This window comes from Mycetomoellerius zeteki, unplaced genomic scaffold (genome assembly GCF_001594055.1).
Source record: "Mycetomoellerius zeteki isolate Tzet28-1 unplaced genomic scaffold, Tzet1.0 scaffold52, whole genome shotgun sequence".
Taxonomy (NCBI): domain Eukaryota; kingdom Metazoa; phylum Arthropoda; class Insecta; order Hymenoptera; family Formicidae; genus Mycetomoellerius; species Mycetomoellerius zeteki.
This window is the reverse complement of record NW_017257523.1, coordinates 2,181,114-2,203,624: the sequence shown is the minus strand read 5'-3', so window position 1 is coordinate 2,203,624 and position 22,511 is coordinate 2,181,114. Positions and strand designations below refer to the sequence as shown.

General features: G+C 35.7%; 3 protein-coding genes across 7 annotated transcripts in view; all 3 read left to right on the top strand.

The window, feature by feature from the left end:
- The first annotated feature begins 3,105 nt into the window (after positions 1-3,105).
- On the top strand, positions 3,106-5,845 carry LOC108727705 (BTB/POZ domain-containing protein 1). The gene is given in 7 exon segments (XM_018455911.1): positions 3,106-3,627; positions 3,904-4,590; positions 4,665-4,821; positions 4,823-4,888; positions 4,944-5,101; positions 5,192-5,426; positions 5,528-5,845. Coding segments are annotated over 7 exon segments (1,767 nt in total). The 5' UTR covers positions 3,106-3,325; the 3' UTR covers positions 5,690-5,845.
- A 3,579-nt stretch (positions 5,846-9,424) lies between these two features.
- LOC108727740 (extensin) lies at positions 9,425-18,461 on the top strand. 3 transcript variants are annotated; one of them, XM_018455966.1, is made up of 16 exons: positions 9,425-9,669; positions 9,783-9,843; positions 9,917-10,049; positions 10,136-10,249; positions 10,322-10,443; positions 10,522-10,718; positions 10,789-10,937; positions 12,313-12,378; positions 12,483-12,640; positions 12,725-13,666; positions 13,746-13,976; positions 14,073-14,146; positions 15,505-15,608; positions 17,224-17,268; positions 17,364-17,579; positions 17,883-18,461. In XM_018455966.1, the coding sequence occupies exons 2-16, from the start codon at positions 9,802-9,804 to the stop codon at positions 18,152-18,154; spliced, it is 2,865 nt and encodes a 954-aa protein (XP_018311468.1). In that variant the 5' UTR covers positions 9,425-9,669; positions 9,783-9,801; the 3' UTR covers positions 18,155-18,461. The 3 variants fall into 3 exon arrangements, with proteins under 3 accessions (XP_018311468.1, XP_018311467.1, XP_018311469.1); XM_018455965.1 differs by having other exon boundaries at positions 9,738-9,843; XM_018455967.1 differs by having other exon boundaries at positions 9,738-9,843; positions 17,808-17,886.
- A 483-nt stretch (positions 18,462-18,944) lies between these two features.
- Positions 18,945-22,511, top strand: part of LOC108727698 (uncharacterized) — a 5,672-nt gene continuing 2,105 nt past the window's right edge. The window contains exons 1-4 of one of the 3 annotated variants that reach the window (XM_018455904.1): positions 18,945-19,184; positions 19,852-20,065; positions 20,249-20,583; positions 21,678-22,247. In XM_018455904.1, coding sequence (XP_018311406.1) covers positions 19,937-20,065; positions 20,249-20,583; positions 21,678-22,247 — 1,034 coding nt within the window. In that variant the 5' untranslated portion in view covers positions 18,945-19,184; positions 19,852-19,936. Of the gene's footprint in view, positions 19,300-19,694; positions 19,772-19,851; positions 20,066-20,248; positions 20,584-21,677; positions 22,248-22,511 lie in introns of those variants that run through there. The other 2 variants (XM_018455903.1, XM_018455905.1) reach the window with 2 other exon arrangements.

The window sequence follows — 22,511 nt, the reverse complement described above, 5'->3', positions numbered from 1 at the left end:
CCTCCCCCCATCAAGTTCCTCTCGCGATCGCGACGCCAGCGCCGCCTGGTGGCAGCCAGGTGTATATATCTGTGGTCCAAAATCGGCCTATATATACTACTGTTGTATCATACATAACACCTTCGTAAACATGCGGACATGTTTTCTGTATCGCCGTGTAAACATTGTACATAAACGTCATTAATACACTTGTTATAAAATCTGATTCAATACTGTATCTTTTTTCCACAGTACATATACAGAATGTCCCTTTGACACACCGCTTGTGCAGGTAGACTAAGCGTGGAAAAGTTCTCTACCATTTTGCATTTTTCGCAATTTTTTTGTTACCCAATGAGCAGACTATCTAAAATCGACACATAAAACAACTTTAAGATATCTTTAATGAAATATCTCAAAGATATTTCTTAAAGAACTCTGAAAGCTGTTTTATGTGTCGATTTTAGATAGTCTGCTCATTGGGTAACAAAAAAATTGCGAAAAATGCAAAATGGTAGAGAACTTTTCCACGCTTAGTCTACCTGCACAAGCGGTGTGTCAAAAAGGGACACTCTGTATATTTCCTTTCGAATAGAAATGAAATACATATACAGGGTGAGTCGCTGAACATTTGCCATTCGAATAACACCCACAGTTTTGGAGATAGGAAGAAATGCTTGAAATAAAAATTGAAATAAAAAACAATGTTCATCATCATATGATGTCCCTCTCGATACCAAACAATTTTTATTTCAAGCATTTCTTCTTATCTCCAGAACTGTGGGTGTTATTCGAGTGGCCACAATCCAGAAATAAAGTGACCACAATCGCAGAGTTTTAAGCGTAATAGACGCGCGCCTTACACTCACTATTGACGCAATTTCTAAATCAAATAACATAGATTTTTAATTATTAAACTCTATCATTAATATTTTTCATGAAATTCTTAGTACTCATTTTTTTTCCAGAATGTTCTCAGTGTTTGAAGTAATTCGAACATGATAATTAAGATTGTTATAAGCAATATTAATCGTATTAATTCTGTGTTTTTAATCGACAGAACTATTATTTTATTGCATGTTTCAATTAAATCTCATGCATAATCTTATAACTATATAACATTAAATATAGATATTTTAATTATATATTAATTATATTAATTACACGAATGCGTTCCTAATCAACAAAATAACAATTATTACGATCACTATTTGTGTGTATATAATTACTGTATCATATTTTAATTGACTCACTCATGAATATAATTTTTTAAATATAGTCATTTACATTAACTATTATACAGAAATTTAACGTTTCTGTTCTATAAAGCAGTTACTCTAGATATGTCCTAAGGATGTTTAATGTCCTAAAGATGTTTTAGGACATCATTTAAAAAACTATGTGTGTGGTCTATACCATTATTAATTTATTACTATTTAAACAGTTATGACAATTATGACATATTAATAATAATATTAAAACAAATGCCCGTAGTCATAGTCAAACCTTGTACTTAAGGCTTCCTTAAATTTATCTTTAGATACTCAGTAACCAATGAAATAATTCGTAGAGTATTTGAAGATAAATTTAAGGAAGCCTTAAATATAAGGCCCGACTATGAATACGGGCAAAAGTTTTATTAACTAGTTGTCATACCTCGAACTTGCTATGCGGCTGTGCCATCCTGCGGCTAGTAACGCTACACTCGTACGAAGTTCACTTGGCGAATCTATCGCATATTTGCGTCACTGACGAAGAAAAAACAATATTTAGCGACGAATTCTTAATTAGGCGTGAGTCTAGAACTTCTATGTTGCAAGAGTTTTCAAATCGAGTTCAATCTGGTAATTCAAAAGTGTCAAAACTACTGAATGGATATCCTTGTAGAATTTGGGCACATTCGATGGACTCGCCATATTCGTATATGTATTCAAAACGATTATATCACAACATTCGCGTCATGACCGACACTTTACAAGATATTTCTGCTTATTCCTCGCGCGCGAGAGTCACTTTTGAATAGTAACGACCGTGAGAAATGCGGAAGATTGAACGTGATTTCACGACTCGCCGCGATGTCCTTCCATTACTGTCACTTTCGAGAAGCGATTTGCGATTTTCGAAGTATCGCGAGGGCAGCGCGCTGATTGGCTACCGTGGTAACTTGTACCAGTTGAACTTTAACGCACTCGGTGTAAAGTGAGAACAGATAGCGAGAATTCGGTTGGATGCAGTAGTGCGCATTAATGCGTATTAAAGCCGTTGTTCAATGGTTTAATCGTTGTAAAAGCAAAGAGAGATCTGAGAGCGACTATCCCGGCCTTCTTTATGTAACGCCAGAGAGAAACCTGAGAGAGAACAAAGAGCCTTTTCCAGTAATCGCAAAATGCCTCCACGCACTACTGCCCTCTGAAGAAGTGGATGTAAACTACATAACAATATTACCGACGAGATACTATTAAAGGTTAATTTTTTGTGACTATCAATGGAGCCTGGGGATGATTGAAGAAGACATTATAGACAATTAATAAAAATTTGCGATTATTAACATAAATATTTGGATAAATATATTATTAAATTTAAATTCATGATTTTTTTATTATATAAGGGCCACTGTCACCAAACTCAAACAAAATGACAAATGCGATTGGTTAATTCCGATGGACTAACTGGCCAGTTAAATTAACTGAGCTTGGTGATGCGGGGTTCTATCTACAATAGAAATCGTAGGGTCTTAAGTCATAGAAAATTGACCAATCACAGTTGATTATTCTTCTCATATTCGACCGTGATTGGTCAATTTTCTACGATTTAAGACCTTACGACTGCTACGACTTCTATTGTAAACCCCGCATTAAAGGCCATCACACGTACAAAAATTTTAGTCGTAATCTTAAGGTCGCAAGCAAATCGACCAATCACAATCAAAATTACGATCTCGCGTTTTAAAACGCTCGATTGTGATTGGCCGATTTGCTTACGGCCTTACGATTCCGACTAAAATTTTTGTACGTGTGATGGCCTTAACAAATCTGGTGACTTTTTAGACAGAAATCTGGTGAATAATTTTTTGGGGCAGCGGCAATACTGTGTTCTGTGCTGTTGCGTGTGTCGTGTGTACGTTCTTCGGCGTCTTTACGTACCTCGGTGAGAACCCGGCACCTTCAGACTGCTTAAAGAGGATCACGATCGCGGTTTCGTAAATAAGGCTGAATAAGTCGGAATATAAGGTGAAACTTGAAACCGCGTCTGTCGAAGCACTCGTCGCCGCTCGCGTTGGCGCGAGGCGTCGCGATTAAATGAGACGGGGCAGTACTTGGACAAGTATCACGTCTGGTGTGCGAACATGTCTACGGAGACCGCCCTGAACGACGTGTCGAACGTCGCGTCAAGGCTGCAGGGCCTGCGAGTGGCACACGCCGAGGACGACCCATCCGAGAATGCGACGGCTGGCTGTTCAACGCCCGGCAGTTCGACGGTGTCCAGCGGTAGTGCGGCCGACGGCAGCGGGCCGTCGTCATTGCGGGAGCCGTTGCGGAACATCACCCTTTCGCGGGCACGACGTGCTCTTAATTTCGTTGGCGACGAGGACCAACCGCTGAGTTCGTCCATCGTGCGAAGCGAGGCTTCGTTCTTTAATGGCGATAAGTAAGTTATTTTCTACGTCAACTATCAAAATGGTTTGTCTTTGTTACTCATTAAATATCAAGAAAGATAGAATGATGTTTGTATCGATTTATATCACTAAATGAAAAGCACCAGTTCTATCTTTCTTAGCATTCCAATGAGTAAAAATAGAACAATACTTATGTCACCAGATAAAAAGCATCCATTATTTATTTAAATTTCTTGGAATATTAACTTGTAGTATTTGTTGCAATAGGATTGTTACTTAATATAGTCATATACTTTTGATATTTTTAGTCGACCACCTACTAATGCGGCCAATATATCGTATTTGGAAGGACGAACACAGAATAATGCTACTTTGGAAAATTCTACTACGCAGAATCAACCTGTAGTTATGTACAATTGGCAAGGTACAAAGGCAACAATGCGCGAAAGAATTGTATTCCTCTTTAACAATGAAATACTGTCAGACGTGACTTTTCTGGTTGGAAGAGGAGCGCAGCAACAACGCATACCAGCTCACAAACTAGTCCTGTCCTGTGGAAGTGCTGTATTTGATGCAATGTTTAATGGAACGCTTGCAACAGCTTCTTCGGAAATAGAAGTACCTGATGTAGAGCCTGCTGCATTTTTGGCAGTGCTCCTTTTTCTATACACTGATGAAATACAGATAGATCCTGAAACTGTGATGACGACGCTATATACTGCTAAGAAATATGCGGTGGCTGCTTTAGAAAAGCATTGCGTTGATTTTTTAAAAAATAACTTGACGAGTGATAACGCTTTCTTGCTGCTGACGCAAGCTCGTCTGTTTGATGAACCACAATTAGCCTCGGTATGTTTGGACACCATAGACAGATTCACAACTGATGCCTTTACTGCAGATGGTTTCACAGATATTGATATTGATACATTGATGATAGTCTTAGAAAGAGATACTCTTCGTGTTAGGGAATCCAAATTGTTTCAAGCTGTTCTAAGGTATGTTGCAACGTTGTTGAATGTGTCGTTTATTCTGTATAATATTATATATTTGATATCTTTTCGAATTATAGGTGGTCAGAAGCTGAATGTGTACGGCAGCAATTACCAGTCACTCCAGAAAATCAACGTCTGGTTTTGGGCGATGCTTTGTCTTTAGTTCGTTTTCCCCTTATGTCAAAAGAGGAATTTACTGCGGGTCCAGCGCAGTCTGGATATAGGTCAGGATTAAGTTATTATATATATATATATAGTATTATATATATTCTTTCGATACATATCTCATATTATGCTAATTGTTACATTTAAGCTAAATAGTTTACACTCTGAAACTTTACGATTAAATTTTATAGGTCTTATCTTTATTCTCATATTTCATATTAAATCCTAAACCTTCGGTGGGGTTTCAAACGATGCCGCGATGTTGTATGACAGGCAAGGAACAAACTGTATGCAGATTTCAACATACAAAGAGTAGATGGGGATATTTTGGAACTAGCGATCGTATTCGGTAAAAAATTATAATTTGTATTTTGTGCATATAATTAACGATAGAAATTTCAAATACTCAATATTATAAAATATTTTAATTTTTACACAGATTTAGTGTAGATAGACGTATCTTTCTGATTGGGTATGGAGTTTATGGCAGCACGCAAGAACCAGCGATATATGAAGTAACAGTCGAATTAATTCACACTGCGTCAGGAAAAGTGATAGCTACAAATGCAACAAGTTTCAGCTGTGATGGATCAAAGTACACATACCGTCTAATGTTTAAAGAATTAGCGGAAATCTTACCAAATACAATTTATACGGCATCAGCAACTTTCAAGGTTGTTATGTTGTACCTCTTATTGATTTATTATTTATTATTTAATTAATTATTTTTACATATGATATGGGATTGTAAACAATATTAATTTTTATTTTTCAGGGGCCATATTCTTATTATGGCACAAAAGGTATGAAAACGGTGATGGTGGATTGTGATTCAGGAAGTGGAAAAGTGAAATTCAAATTTAGCAGTGAGTTGGGAGATAATAATGGCACATCTACTGATGAAGGTCAAATACCCGAGCTTATTTTTTACACGTAATATCATTTGCGTATGACATTCCTGATACTTTCTTGACTGAATATCAGATAAATTATATAAATTATGTAAAAAGTATGCTGGATTTTGTCAATTATATATCTTGTGATTTAAAGCAGTGATTTGATTTAAGTGATCTATGGGCATGCCAAAGGAGTTAACCCAAGATTTTTTTATAATTTTACAGATAATGCTTTTTGGTTTTGTTGAATAATGAAATTTTGATAAAAATTCAATACTTAAAGTTACACAAATTTTATAATAATATTTACATCAACAATGCTATCATATACATTTTGATTTTTTAGCAAATTACGGAGTATATTAATTGTCTTTCAGATTTAAATATTAAAATTGTTTGAATATATCGTCTGTAGTTGATATGTTAATTATATTAATTATACAAGTAAGATTGATATTTAAAATTGGAGATGTATATTTATTTTTCTATCGTTTTTTAATTGAGATCCGTGTAAACCAAAAATATAGTTGTGTATAACAATGTTAAAAAAAAGAGTTCACAAAAATAAGTACAAGAGAGAAAGAGATTGATCAAGTGCACACTCTTGATTTCGTCTAAACGTTGCTTTTTTGGAATATGTATCAATATAATTTGAAATTGTGTGAGTAGTTAAATATATAGCACTTCTCAAAACAAAAATAATTAATGCAATAAAATGCCTGTAAAGCATGTGGAATATTTTTTAGTAAAAATTAGTATTTTGGTAGTCACAGTGCGCAAAGCAATGTAGAACCTGATATAATCTTGTTATTGTAACTAAGTACGAAAAATAGTCAAACGAAAGTAATATAAAACACCATTTTTTAATGTTTTTTTTAATAAAATACTTTTTTTCTAATTATTCGACGATTTATTTAAGTATTAATAAAATTTAATGTATTTCCTTAACGATTCAAGAAAAGACATTTGAAGTGGGACTTCTATTAATAAATAATGAATGGTGCTAGCTAATGAGATAACATTGTTATCCTTAGCATTTTTAGAGATAAGCATACTTTATAGATGTAAGTCTGATATTGTTTTTTTCTTCATAGTAGTGCATATATACAATTTATTTGTGATTATATTTCATTATAGAAATAGAGAAGATGTACATGTAATGTTAAACAATTAAATAAATTTATTCCGCAAAATATTTTTTTGTAACATTAATATCGCCACCCAAGTCTTGTTTTTTTTTTAAATATAGCGTCTATTAAAAAACATAAAAATATTAAATACTTTTCAAAATTATCTTCTATTATCGATAAAATGATATCAGAAACATGGTTTTAATTTACCATTATATGTTATTAAGTCAAATTGATGTTACAAATAAAGATTACAAAAAAAGATTAAATTAAGTTGTTTTATGAAGATAATAATACGGAACCAGAGAGAAACCTGAGAGAGGCCGTGAGGATCTTTTTTCTGTAATCGCACAATGCCACCGCACTAAAGCATACTAAAGTCGCCGCACTATGAAGAAGTGGAGAAGTGGATGTAAGCTACATAACATAAGGGCCTGTTCACAATAGAACAAATATTAGGAATAAATATTAAGATCCAACCTATCAGATACCAGTTACATTAGAATACACGGTTTCTGATAGGTTGAAATCTCAATATTTATTCCTATTCCTAATATTTCCTCCATTGTGCGCAGGACCTAAATCGCTGAAATAACTAAAATCTATCAAATTAATATCCAATAAGAACTCTGCTTTGTATCGTCACGTGCAAAAAAAAAAACAGAGCTTTCACGATTCAAAGCATAGAGATATAAGAATAGAGGGCAAAAGCCGTAGGTACAGGTACTGTGGTACAGGCGTTAGCGGGATAGAAAGAGAACGCTGCATAGTTACTCGTGCCATTCTTGTTTAATGACGCATGCGCGCAGCCCATCCATGTTTACTTACAAGCATGGTAGTGAATATGCCGGAATTAACCGCTTTCGATTTTACAAATGTTTTTGTGTACAGTTTTTTTAAAAAATGACTGTAAAGTGTATCGTGTGCAAAAAAGAATCAAACCGATTTTCTGATCGCAGTTTTCATAAGTAAGTACACACATATTGTACGTATACATAACAAACATACAAACCTAACCTTAATAAACATTGTAATTAATTGTATAAAAATTGATATCTGTAGTTTCAATGATACTTTTCTATTTTAACTATAATTTCTTTATTTTTTACTTTATTTACCATAATTCTTGCTTAATGACACATATTCTCATCATAATTTTCATCATATACATGATAAAGAAGAATATTAAAGGTACCATTTCTTCTGTATTTGCAATATTACTTTTTTAACACCATTATTTTCATTACAATTAATTAAATCATACATGAGGATTGTTTATTTATAAATCTAGCATTGCATTTTAACATTTTCAGTCCTATCAAATATGTAACGCGTACTTATCACGACAGTGTCCAAAACATGAATTTGGACACTGTCGTGCTTATAAACAAAATATTTCGCATCATTTCCATATTCTTTCTTCATGATTTTAGAAAGGAACATGTTTTCCGCTGTCTTCGCCAAAAAATCCGAATGTTTTTAATACATTTTCATGTCAAAATCAATTACTTTGCATTACAACTCATCCGCCGGCGTTTGAAATCCATCGGCTCCGCGGGGGCCACGGCCGGCCAACCAGCGCGAAGTCATACTGCGCGTGCGCGAGATTAGACAAAGACACACAGGGAAACTATGCATCGTTCTCTTTCTATTCGTCTATCGCAGCCACTCACGCGTCAGCCTACTGCTGACGCGCTCTATTCTTATATCTCTATGATTCAAAGCCGATATGTTAAGAAATTTATTGTGACAATTGCAAAATGCTCTCGCACGCGCCCAAGCTTAAGCTGGTTCTACATTAGTCGCAGTGTCGCAAGCGTTGTGATCCAATCAGAGTTGAGCTAGATGGATGTTGATTGGACCGCAACGCTGCGATGCGACTAATGCCGGTATAGCTGGTTCTACATTAAGCTGGTTCTACATTAGTCGCAGTGTCGCAAGCGTTGTGATCCAATCAGAGTTGAGCTAGATTGATGTTGATTGGACCGCAACGCTGCGATGCGACTAATGCCGGTATAGCTAGTTCTACATTAGTCGCATCGCAGTGTCGCAAGCGTTGCAGTCCAATCAACATCAATCTAGCTCGACTCTGATTGGACTGCAACGCTTGCGACACGCTTGCGACGCTGCGATGCGATCGATGGCTGCGTTCAGCAGAACGTTTGTTTTGCAACTGTTGGAAGTTTCCTTCGCGCTAATTGGATCATACTTTTAGATCTAGAAGAATGGTCCTATCTCAGCAGACAATCATAAAACGGTTGCAAAACTGTTGAGTCTGCTGAACGCAGCCAATGTTGAACCAGCTTATCACACTAGCGATTGGAGATTGCGTCTTTCGACCAATCGGAAAGGACTTGTTGGTCAACAGTTTCGTTTTGATTGGTCAAGAGATGCAAACGCGAACGCAGATCGCAAAATGGTAGAGAACTTTTCGAAGTTTAGTCCAACGGAACGAGCAATCAAAAGATCGTGAATATAGTGTGTTACCCATCAGAAATATTCGTGGATATGGCTACGTAGTTCATGTTTTATGCACATAGAGGCGCTGACAAGGATCACTTAAAACGCGGGCATGTCTACACTCTCAGTCTGAGACTTTCTATTGCATTCTATCTCTGTTTCTATCCTATTCACGTAAGAAGAGCATTAAGTTATGGTTGAGTGAATTTTTATTATATTTCGCAAGCGACATTTGACTACTGGTACGTAAGAAATACGTGATCGATATAAGACTTAAATGAACTTAAATGCACCTGAAGCATTTAAGATAACCGTACAAAGTGCGAGTTTGTGGTGTGAGATTGTCAATCTCCTTTATGCTGAAGCTTAACCTATTGCTCTAATGATTTATGAGCTTCGGTGCTTGGCAGAACTTTATGGCGCGTGCTGAGGTAAATTGTTGCATTCTTTCCTTCTGGATTCGTTAGCTAGTAGCTTACTTTTTAATTTAAATTCACAGCCCACGAAAATGTTGGGATCATGAAAATTACCACATTGTTTCCAGTAGTGTACATTTTATCTCTATGGCTAAGGGAAAAATAAGAGGTTCTGACTCCAACAATAAGGTATGTAATTTACATGAGTGAGTTACTTTATATTTTTTAAAATTAATATCGTCTGTATATTTTTTGTAATTAGTTAACATCATCAAATGCAGCATTTAAAAATGGAGAAACATATACATCAGAATTTGAGATTAACGAGACACCACCCAGCGCTAGGACCTTACTTACTAAAGGTTATACACAAGATGAAATTAATTCATATTCAGGTAAAATTTCTTTTTAGCTTGTGTTTTTATATTACTTTTTTTATACGAATGTACTAATATTACATATATTATTTATTAACTTGTAGGAGCAACTGTATCAACACGCGGACGTTTTATGACGGAACAAGAAAAGCTACGTTGCCCAAATGAGAGACCATTATATCTTTACATACAAGGACATACAAAACATAATGTTGATTGTATGTATTGTATTATTTTTTGATACTTTAATATTACTGATTCATGAACTTAATAGATATTTTATTTAACAGTGGCAATACAAAAAATCAATGAAATTATTAAAACGGAACATCAGAGTTCGCTAAATAGACCAAGCAGGTTTACAAATGCTCCGCCTCCTCTTATGAGCTTACATTCTGGAGTTACCAGTGTTGTAAATATCTTTCATTCATATCTCATTTATAATTACAAGTTTCTTATATAATATTGATTGATATGTATAATTTATTAGGAAAAGATTTGCGTTAGTATCGAGAATGCACCACAAGGTTTTGATTCACGCGGGCGAATACTAGGAATAGGTGATGCAAATTTAATTTATATTAGAGGCGAAACTGGCGCAAATGTAACCTTAAGAGGTAGAGGATCTCAGTTTATTGATCCAGTTTTGGGAGCAGAATCTCCAGAACCACTTCATTTATACATAGAGTAAGCCTGAGATTTTTTGTCATATAGTAATTATAATCAGATAAGATACAATTAATAAATATTTGTTTAGGCATCCAAAACCAGAAGCACTGCAAAATGCAAAACAATTGGCTATTAATTTAATTCAAACGATACAATCTGAATTACAAACCTACATTCAACAACAGCCACCACCAGTACAACCTCAGCAAGTTATAGAACAATCACAGATACCACAAGGTATGTATTTATTATGTTTAATTTACAGAATTAAGATAATTACTAGCCACATATATTTAAATTGTATGCTAATGAGAGTCAGCGCAGAAATAGATGCACACAATATTAATTCATATACAGTAGTCATAATAATAAAAGATGTCAATTTATTATGAATTCTTGAATGTTTCAACTCTCTTTGGAGTCTCCTTTAGCAAAGTTACAATAATTTTGATACACACAATATTGATTCGACGATCTGTCCAGGACAGATCACTCTCAGGTTCCCAACTGTAGCGGATTCTATGTAAAATTATAAAAATCGTAAAAACATATAATGAAGGAACAATCATTCAGGACAGTGAGTGACTCGCCTTGAAACAGACACCAACCATGTCGTGAAGCTTTGACAAAAATAATTTCACAAAATAATAATGTAATCATGTTGCGAGCAACTAGTTAATTTTCAGTAGACGGTACGGAGTCTCGAATGATTCTAACGACCATTTCAATTTTACAGAGATCAAGACAGAGATGAAAATAATTCTTATGTTATGAATAACAATATACCAGAAAATATAAAAGCATTGTGAAAATATGAAAGCAAACATCGTAGTATAGGCATGATGTAGTCCTCTGAATACAGATACAGACGGACTGCATTATGCCTATGCTACGATGTTTTCAAAATTGACTAACTAGTTCACCTTACATTTTGTCTTTACATTTTATTTATATTAATGTTTGGCTCTTAGAAATTTTATTTCATGTCTTAAGTTTAAGCTTGCTTTCATATACAATGCTTTTATATTTTCTGGTACATTGTTATTCATGACATAAAAATTATGTTTTCATCATGTCTTGACCTCTGTAAAATTGAAATGGTCGTTAGAATCATTCGAGACTCCGTACCGTCTACTGAAAATTAACTAGTTGCTCGCAACATGATTACATTATTATTTTGTGAAATTATTTTTGTCAAAGCTTCATGATATGGTTGGTGTCTGTTTCGGGGTGAGTCACTCACTGTCCTGGATGATTGTTCCTTCATTACATGTTTTTACGATTTTTATAATTTTATGTAGAATCCACTACAGTTGGGAACCTGGGAGTGATTCATCCTGGACAGATCGTCGAACCAATATTGTGTGGGAATTATTTGTAACTTTGCTGAAGAAGACTCCAAAGAGAGTTGAAACGTTCAAGAATTCGTAATAAATTGACATCTTTTATATAAACTACCGTATATGAATTAATATTGTGCGCACCCATTTCTGCGCTAACTCTCATTAGCCTCAATGTTTTTTTATTTTAAAGATAGAGAGTCCGATTAAATTACTTTTATTTAAATTACTTTTGACTTTCTAAATTGTATATAATTTTTTTCAATTTACAGCCCAATTTCAAACTATGAATATTGGTAGTTTAGGCCAGCCAAATGTAGTCGCAATACAGCATCAAGGTAGGCTGTACAAATTATGTCTTATTAATGATTGTTATAAAAATATAAATTTGTTTTCGAGCTGATGTACATTTTTCAATACATATTCACATTTTATGTAACAGATATTATACAACATTCACAAAGTAATGTTGTAACATTACCTGCAACAATTCTTACGGCTACTGTAGCTGGTACTCCAGGACCTGGTGTATCAGTTCCTCCTCCAGGAGTACATATACCTCCTCACACTGGACCATTAGTTCCACCTCCACAAGCTCAAGTATGTTATCAAACTCAAAATCAAGCGATATTACTAAAGCCTCTTGAAAAAAAATAATAAGTCTTGTAAACATTTTTATTACAGGAAATACAAACTTTTATGCCACCACCACCTGTTGGACAAGTACAATTAATCGGTCCTCCATCAACAGTAAGTCAAGTTCAATATCAGATACATCCCGGTCAGCCGTTACAAATCCAGGGAATTCAACCAGGATCGCAATCCTCGCCACAACCTGTGGCGCAAATGTATGTTATGAGTCAACCGCCACCACAAAGTCCCGCGCAGCAGAGTTTCATAACGAGCAATAACGCGCCGGTAAATGGGGCAGTGTCGTATGTATATACGCAACCGAACGTACAAAGGCCCGCTACGCCGTCCCAAGGAATTATCGAAACCGTTAACGTCAATTTACAACAACCTCCTCCCGCGACGCCGCTCAATATAACGCAACAACCACCACCGCCATTGTTACATCTTCATTTTCCACCACCGAACTTTCCGCCAAATCAACCACCTCCTCCTGTCCCGCAAACCTATCAGATACAATATCAACAGGTACAGGCACCTGTGTCGCAGTCGCAAACGCAGTTTGTCTTACAACCTGGCGAGCACATTGTTCCGCCTCAGTTGCAACAGAATCATGAGCAATCTCAAGCTGTCGCTCAACATATAATACCTCCACAATTCGAAGGTCACGCACCGCCGTTCCATTTACAAGTACCTCCACCGCTGTCTGCGCAAACTTTCCTAGTACCTAACGCTCAGTCTCCCCAACATCATCCACAACCACCGCTTCCTCCTGGCAGTGAAATTCAGCATCAGGAGGGTCCAGTAGAACAGGGACCGTTGCCGCAGCCGGTACCCCCTCCGCAAATAGTACCGCCGCCGTCAATCAGCCAGATGCCGAATTCCATGAATATTCTTACCAGCGTACCACCACCAACGCAGCCGCCTCCACCGCAGAACGCTCCGTGGTTGTACCAAGCTCAGCAGCAGATACCACAACCACAAGGGCAATTGCAGGTAATGACGCTTAACATTCTGTGCCTTTGTTTTCTGTTATGCGTGAAAAATATGTAATACCCTTCGTAATTATTTATAGATGCAAATGCCACCGCAGAATATACCTCTTCATAACGTACCTCCACCGCAAGTTCAAACTCAAATACAATATCATCCTCAACATATACAATATCAGAATGGTCATATACCAACGCAAGTACATTATGCAATGCAACCGCCGCATCAGCAATTTGAGCAGAAGCCCGATTCACCAGAACAGCAAAAATCACATGGAGTAAAAAGAAGGTTTTCAGATGTTGAAGGAGGTCAGGTAAAGTGTCATTTGCAAATATATGCATATCAGATTGAAATATGTTATAAAATCATATAATATTTTTGCAAATCTCTTTTAAAATGTATGTCACAGGAACCACCACCACCACCACCACCACCACCGCCATATCAATGTGCTCCATTACCTGCGCAACGGCATGGCACAGGGTAAGTCAAAGAAAGAGAATATAACTGTTTTTTTTATAGAGATGCCATAATGTATAAATTAATGTAATTTTGATAAAGTTATATTATATACTCCTTGTATAAAATGTAAACAGTTGCATATACTTATGTACTCAAGTACATATTACTTATGTACAACAGAGGAGTATATAAACTAACGTAACTCTCTTTACTCTATATATATAATTTTATATCTAGTTATACCTTGGTAGACTGTGGATGGAAAAAATTTGTCTGCTTGAATAAAGTTAGTCTACCAAGTGTGTAAAATTTCAAATAAACACTACTAAAAAAAGCTGATAATTTTCAGAATCATAGGATATTATAGTATAAACGTGTGCAATGAATTTAATCGAAGATTAGAAAGAAGTTTATCGATATGAAGAAAGAAATTGATAAAGAAACAACTGCTTCAGATCGCTTATGCTTCACTTTGTAGCAAGTGCAAATTTGTAAATTGTTGTAGAATTACATGAAGAAAATGTAAGTCATTATTGTCATTTTTTTTTACAGAAACCTGCTTTTGCATTATAAGGTGTTGCACAATAATATTAAAAGTGCAGGAAATGAAAATTTAAGTATTTTATGAAATTTTTGTAATAGATATTTTTTTATTCACAGATATATATTTATTGCTATTCTCCAAAATTTAATAACTATATGAACAATAATTATTTGCTGTAAGATCCAGATATATCCATGTTAAGATATAAATTATTTTCAAGCTTGTCAGCTTTTGAAAATAATTTAATTTGATGAAAAATGTTAATTTTGCATATTTATAAATAGTTAACAATTTTGTAGTTATGGATATATCTTGCTCTTTCACATACAAAATATTATTCCTTCCTTTGAATTTTGCATGGTTGTATAGATCTTGAAAAATATGAAGTAATTTTATTATCTTTGCAATAAGTATATAATGCAAAGATAATAATATACTTGCATTTTCCTCATGTTACACATAATTCTATATTAAAATCACTAAATAAAAGCTTTTGCCAGAATCACCAATACATGTTCTTTTAGTATAAGTAATGAGCCAAAAGATGGAATGTGCGACGATATAATTACTACTTTGCAGAATAGAAATTAAAATAATGATACATAGATTATCTAAACGTATATTATAATGTCCTGCGACATTACAATTACGTTCTTCGGAATATTCTAAATGTAAGTTTCGACATCATTAACTGTGATCTGGTAAAACCAGATATTTTCCACATTTCAGAAGTATCCGAGGGTGTGCATCAGGTGATTTTTGTCTTAATGCTTGAAACGTTTCTGTAAAATCGTTATTTTGGAATTAATAATTCGCACCTGCATTGTTTAAGCAGAGAAGGTGATCGACAACAGCAAGTCTTACATGGTCCATCATCCACACTTGCGGGTCTACCACATGGAGATCGAAACAAGATGCTAATGCCACCTCCACATCCAGGTCTGTAACTAAGAGTATTTAGTTTGAAAAATTGCTGGATATCTTTTGGAAATCAGAAATGTCATATTGAATATTATAAAAAGATATGCCAGTAAAAAGATTGTATTTTTGAAGGAAGCGTTCATCGTTAATTATTTTTTTAAAACTTTAGACTTCTTCTTTAATACAACTTTGTTATTGGCAATTATATTTTTTTCATTTAATTTACAATGTGGATGTATAATTTAAGTATCATAAGTAATTAAATTTAAGAAAATAAAAAAAATATGTTTCAGATAGATATCTAGCATTATTTTCTTAATACTCTTAGAACGTAGTATATTATTAATGTAAATAATATTTTGTGATAAGCATATTATACAAATTTTCCTTGATCTTTTAATTTATGTCTTAGCGAATTGCTTTTTTATGCATTTGTTGAGGATACCTGCAGAGACGGACGTCCGGAAATAACATGGATTATTGCAATCTCACAGTGTGCATAGAATGCTTTGACATATAGTTATCTTTAAATTTATTTATTATTATTATTTTAGATTAGACAAAAAAGCATTGCACGTGTTATACAGTTGCGACGGTGTCTCAAGTATATTAATTTCAACGCTTTTTTTATAGTGTCCTTTTTATTAAATAAATCTGCATTTTCAGATGCAAGTGTAACCTGTGATTTTCTACTTCAATGTTTGTTTATCCATTATTAACCATATCTAATATTAATAGGATTATATGTTAAGGCATATTATACATATATATTTTTGATATTACTATTTTAAGTTCAATGCCTTGAACTTTTATATTCCTTAGGTTAAACATGTGTCTCCGCCAAAGAAAGACCAAGGAGGGAATATATATGGCTATTACGTTTAACTAGATGTATATATTTAATGTTATTATTATGTAACATTTAATACGAAATAACACATGACTTGTGGATATTATATCGTCTCTATTGTGTTGCAGTATTCTGAGCAGTTATCTGTAATGGAAAAAGTGGAAGAAATTTGAAGAATATATAGTTTTAATAATTAAATTTACTTTATATCCAGATAGCAAATAACTGTATGGCTTCAAATTTTTAGTGTAATTGATAAGCGGTAACCATCTAATACACATAAGAATGTAAAAATTGCATTGCTTGCTTTCAGACTCAGATAGCGATTGCCAAATCGCTCTGCTGATTTGGCAATGGTTAATGGCGTGAAATATTGTCCTAATATTTAATTTAGTCTTGTAAGATCAGATTCAAATTTAGAAAACTAAATTTCTGTTTATTGCCACAGTGACACGTCTCAAGCGGAAGATGAAAACCGGCAGCAGTCTTATAATACAGATATAGTCTTAGTAATTTTCTTACAATTAGATTTACATCCAAATTCAAAAAACATTTAAGTTTACATTTTTTGTTTGTGAACATATGATTCAATAGATATTGAAACTGTCACGATTAATTATGCGTGTTTTGTTAAATGCAGCGAGAATTTTTTTAAGTTTATTATTATGTTACAATATTTCATCGCATAATTTGCTATATTTATAAATACGATATTATGTTATGTATAATTATTTAAGAATATCCTGTATCTTTCTTTTCATATCTTATGTCTTAATCGTTTAGGTGAGAAACGGAATCTGGACCAAAAGCCTGCAGGATTATCTTCAGGTACGTTCAATGTATAATATGTTGAGAGATATATCATAAAAAATTTCATATTTTCTATGGATGTTTAGATATATTTTGATATATTTTGTAAATAGGAAATGATCAAAATGTAATGGCGGAATCTGGAAATATTCATCTCGGCAACGGTCCACCTCTACCACCTCCATCTTCGCCGCAGGCGCCATGGCAAAATCATCACGTGAGGATTCCTTGGGGTAGACCACCGCCGATTCCAAGGGAAGGGGAACCTCCTACAGTCTGTCCCGGATTACCTCCTATTAACATGCCTCCACCTCAAATCAGATCACGAGGTAGGCATTTGATTTATTTGTTACATCAAACTATTTTTATCTTAAAATCTTGAATTTTAAGATATGTTTTCTTTATTGCAAATTACCAACCATTTATGATTACATCAGCCTTCCTCGGTATAAGTAATAAAAGACAAAAAAAAACAATAAATCTGCACATTATTGTAATTCTTATACGCACGATGTGACAATTGACAAAAGTCTTTAAGGATGTGATACTGTTTTTAGGTCCCACTGACGATAATTGCTCTCCCACACGATGTGACAATTGACAAGTCTTTAAGGACGTGATACTGTTCTCAGGTCCCACTGATGGTAATCGCTCTCCCACTCAGACCGCCGTGTTAGAGCAGCAGTTAAACGTCGAATACAATCAAATACCGCCCTATACGACGAAACCGCCGCCTTACAACGCGCATCCATTGATGCAATCGATCTGCAATCCGCCACCGCCACCGCCGCCGCATCATCAACAATCGCGACCGCAACATCCTGCACAAACGGTGCAGCATTATCAGGTGCCAATCTCTCAGACATATCAACCGCCGACGTCCTGCCCACCATGGATGAACTAAAAATCATAAAACTACGGTAGACAGCATTTCTTGTTATGTCTTCTACTTGGATGATGATTGATGTGATTTTGAAAAAAGTGACGTTGTTTTGATAAGAGACATAATAATGAAGTGCTGAGACTCAAGCTGCAAAGATCTGATAAATGTGAATAGTTAGAACTGCATCGTGTTACGTATATTCAATTGTATGTTCCTTATGGCAATTCTTATTTAATTATCTATTTTAAGAAGGGGGAATATTGAACAGTATGTAAAAATTTGTAAAAATGTTAAAGATTATTTATACAGTATAATTTAAATTCTACACTAAAAAAGAGAGAGAGGAAGAGAGAATGAATGAATGAAAGAGATAAAAAGATAGTATGTGAGATTATACATAATAATGACATGTTTGTGAAATAGTTACTTATTAATTGTAGAATACGTCTTTAGGATCAAGGAACATGATTCTTGTATAGCATACATATACATACACATATACATATATGTATATAACATACATACATATATATGTATGTATACGAGGAAAGATAATAACGTTATTACTTTAATTAAACTATTCTACCATTGCGCATTCAAAGATCACTTGTTTTGGATACTCTTATGCTAATAATAATTCATTTTATATGTTTCCTCTCGGTGAAACTGTATCATCTCTCCATTTACTTATAGATAGGTATGTAACACGTATAAACGATGTATGCAGTTAATGCAGTTTTTTTTATGCAAAAAAAGCCAATAATAAATCGTTATTGCCAATTAAGTAGCTACTTTCATGTCGACAGCCTTTGTCTATCGTCGCGTTTTTGCCACGCAGAATGGATTGCCGTTTTCCACGTCGACGCGATTTGGCAAACAACGATAAAACCGCACCGTTTCCATTTGCAGCGAGCAATCGTCGCAATTAGCCCCGTTAAACGCCGCCGGGTTGACGGGTGGAGGGCAGTAGCGGCAGTAGCAGCAACGGCGATCAAATCCTGACCAAGGCATCCGTGTTCCAGGGCAAGCGAGGGAGTGGCGAAGGGGTGGGGTGAAATTCCGCTCGATACAAATTCGATAAAGCCGCCGGCGGCCCGCAGGACTTGCTCGTTATCCGGATCTGGCGGTCTGTTAGCCGCTACGTCAGAAAACTTGCAGCCTTTCCCGTGTGTTACGCGACCGCGTTCCCGATACTTCGGGGAAGTTTAATTTGCCGGATAGTGCCGAGGCGCACTGTAACGTTGTTCTCGCGGTGAATTCTTTCTTCAGAAGCGAAAGCTCGAGAAGGAATTTTTGCCGCGGCTCGAAACATTTAATCTCCAGAAGTTCAATGCTCCGTTTGAAATTTACGAAAAATAAGGAGAAATCGATTTTAATTTTTAAATTTAATCTTTTTTTAGTTACTTTATTTTTAATCTTGACGAATATATGTTAACATAATAATATAATATATAATTATTTCAAGATGAAAATCTTAAAAATATTCGTCAAGTATAAATTATCGAAGAAATGTATGGAGTAATAATCTTTAAATGTCGCCTTGGATTGTCAAAGATGAAGCTAACGATCATGTCACATGCGTGCGAATACCGCGAATACGAATTGACAAATTACACGCGTCAATTGTGATATTGATCGGTAACCTTTCTCGGAAATATTTTGTGCTTCGTTGGATAACGGACGATAAAGGTTGTGTCTCGACTATTCCGAATTTCCAGAATCGATCATTGTAATCAGGACCATCGCCTGAACTGGTTACCACATCACAGAGATGCTTGCAGCGACCATAATCGCTTTTCGGTAATGTCGCTTTGTCCGTCGTCGTCTCATCAGCTTGTCGCAGCGGCGATCGCTTTTCGACGTGCCCGCCGCAAATTTCCGAAGAACTTCGGCCTCGAAAGCACCGTCGAACGTGCATCCGGAAATACAAAGGTTTTACACCGAATCATAATTGTATAAAAAAAAGTCAATGACGAACATTTATGCGTTATCAGTTTTAGATTAATCCTTTTGCATTTGAGTCAGATTCCGTTTGCTTTCGATCGCGTCATGATTCACGTCGATCGTTTTGAGGACAATTTATTAACCGTGTTTCTGTCGGATGCGCGTTTTCAGACGCAGGAAACCACGACGAGCCGCGAAGGGCCTATCAGTCAAGTCAGATCGAGCTCCACGCTGGTGAGACGCGCATACAACTCGAGATCCGATCATGTTTGTCCAGCGAGCGTGCGGAATCACGACTCCGACTACGATCGTTCCTACAACAAGGAGAACTCGATCAGCTGCAGTTGCTACCGGACAAGAAACGTCGGCGAGGACATTTCGGAATTGCGGGACGAGTGCAGTGGCGGAGATGCGGTCGATACCGTGCCAAGTAGAGAGCGCGAGGAGTTTGCGTCATCGGATGCCGATCGTAAAAATGAATTTGTGAAATCGGTCGACCGAGACAGGTTCGTCCCTGTTTGTAACGTCTTGGCTTTGCCATGTTTTCAGTAAATGAACTAACGGTTGGGCTTTTTGTCCTGTTATTGCATTAGCTATTCGCATTATGAAAAGATACGACGTTTAAAAAATGATTCTTACCAAATCTCATAATGGAAAAGATGAACTTTGAACGTTTTACTTCTTAGGATCTTGCATAAAGGAGACAAAGCTGTGATTAATACATCTCGAGCTGTGTGGGCTACTGGTAATTTACTGGATTTTTAGTTCATTTTTCAGCCGTTGATTCGCTGAACGGACTTTGTTTAACCGTTTGATATTTTTGGCTATAAAAAGACACATAATTATGATGCTTCTCAGACTTCTACTTTTTTCAAGGAAGTTACGTAGTTTACGGCACAATAAAAGTGTAGTATCAGGTTGTATCTCGCCCTAATAAAATGAATTGCAATGCTCACGAAACATTTAACGATATATCAAGACACTGAGGCAAGCAGAACAAGTCATTATGATATCAAAATGATGTCAAAATGACTCCAAAATGATGATTAAAAGTCATTTTTCAAATTCCGATTCATTTTAATGTCATTTTGACATTATCGTGACTTGTTGCTCTGCTTGGGTATATTTATAATCAAATCTTAAGATATTAATCGTTTCCATCAACATAGAGTAACTTTAATCTCGATTTAACTTGCTCTTCATATTTTTCTAATTTTTAGAAAAAATGAAGAGTAAGCTGAACTGAGATTAAAGTTAATCTACATGGATAGAAATGGGCATAAAACTTAAGTACAATCTTAGTGTGTGACGAACCAATCACAAAGAGTATTAGCATTTTATTAAGACATTGCTTAAGACGGTCTTGAAATAAGAATCGACTACGAATATTGTGGCCTGGCTAGAGATTACCCCTAAACCACGTAATGCATACATAATTATAATAAATACTTCCTGAAATTATAATTAACACACACAATGCAGTTTTAGTCACTGAGAATTACCAATGACTCATGCGGCGTGGATGACAATTGCTAATGAAATTGGCATGGAACGTGTTAAAAACATCTTTCTTAAAATCATCCCCCTTTCGCGAATGCAGATGCGACGTAGCGTCGAGATCGACGGACGATAGCGACGCTGTCAGATCGATAGAACGGATCCCGCAATCCTCGCATCCAACGTCTTATCATCATTGTAAAGCACGCTGCCCGTCGAGACCATGCTCGAACGTGGATCCTAACGTAAATCCTACGTGCGACTCTGCGTCCTGTGAGAAGCACGACAAAGTCGCGTGCGGCGATTTTACGGGAGACAGGAGCAAGGAGCTCGCGTCGACAAGTTGTCACGGAACATCCATCGATCTTGGTGGCAATGCGGAAGAGGATATCGTTACCAGCGACACTCGGGGCCATAGTTCGGATGTCGAAGACACGTGGACGAGGGCGAATACTTTGACCAAATCTCACTCGACCCATCGGAAAATTGTAGATTCAACCTGGCGATGTCAGTGCGAGTGTCATCCGTGCGAAGATTCTATTCCGAATCTGTCAAGATCGTCGTGCGATCGTTGCCGGGATGAGTGCTACCATCGCCATAATTATCATTGCAATTGCTCCCATCGGCATTGCTGTTGTCCGCAACGCGACAACTTGTGCATAAATATCAAAGGGTTAATAAGAGACCTTTTTATAATATATTAGAGAGAATCTCCACACGCGTGAAGTCACGATGTTAAGAATAAATGTAGAAAATTAGGAAATAATTGTGTTGGACTGTTAAAATAATTACGTAGGAATCTCAAGCATGATGAGTAATGCAATAAAAAGTTTTGATATTCTAGCATCAATTCGAGCATCTTACATAATTATTTCGCTGTCCAACAAAATTATTTTTAGATACGTCAGCAAAACCGCTCTTTCTATGTAACATTACG

Bases quoted from the DNA above. Each gene is read 5' to 3' on its own strand.
- LOC108727740 (XM_018455966.1), top strand. From the start codon at position 9,802: ATGGCTAAGGGAAAAATAAGAGGTTCTGACTCCAACAATAAG. The intron at 13,977-14,072 runs GTAAAGTGTCAT...TGTATGTCACAG, and splicing joins CAGATGTTGAAGGAGGTCAG to GAACCACCACCACCACCACC. The intron at 17,580-17,882 runs GTAGGCATTTGA...TACTGTTCTCAG, and splicing joins ACCTCAAATCAGATCACGAG to GTCCCACTGATGGTAATCGC.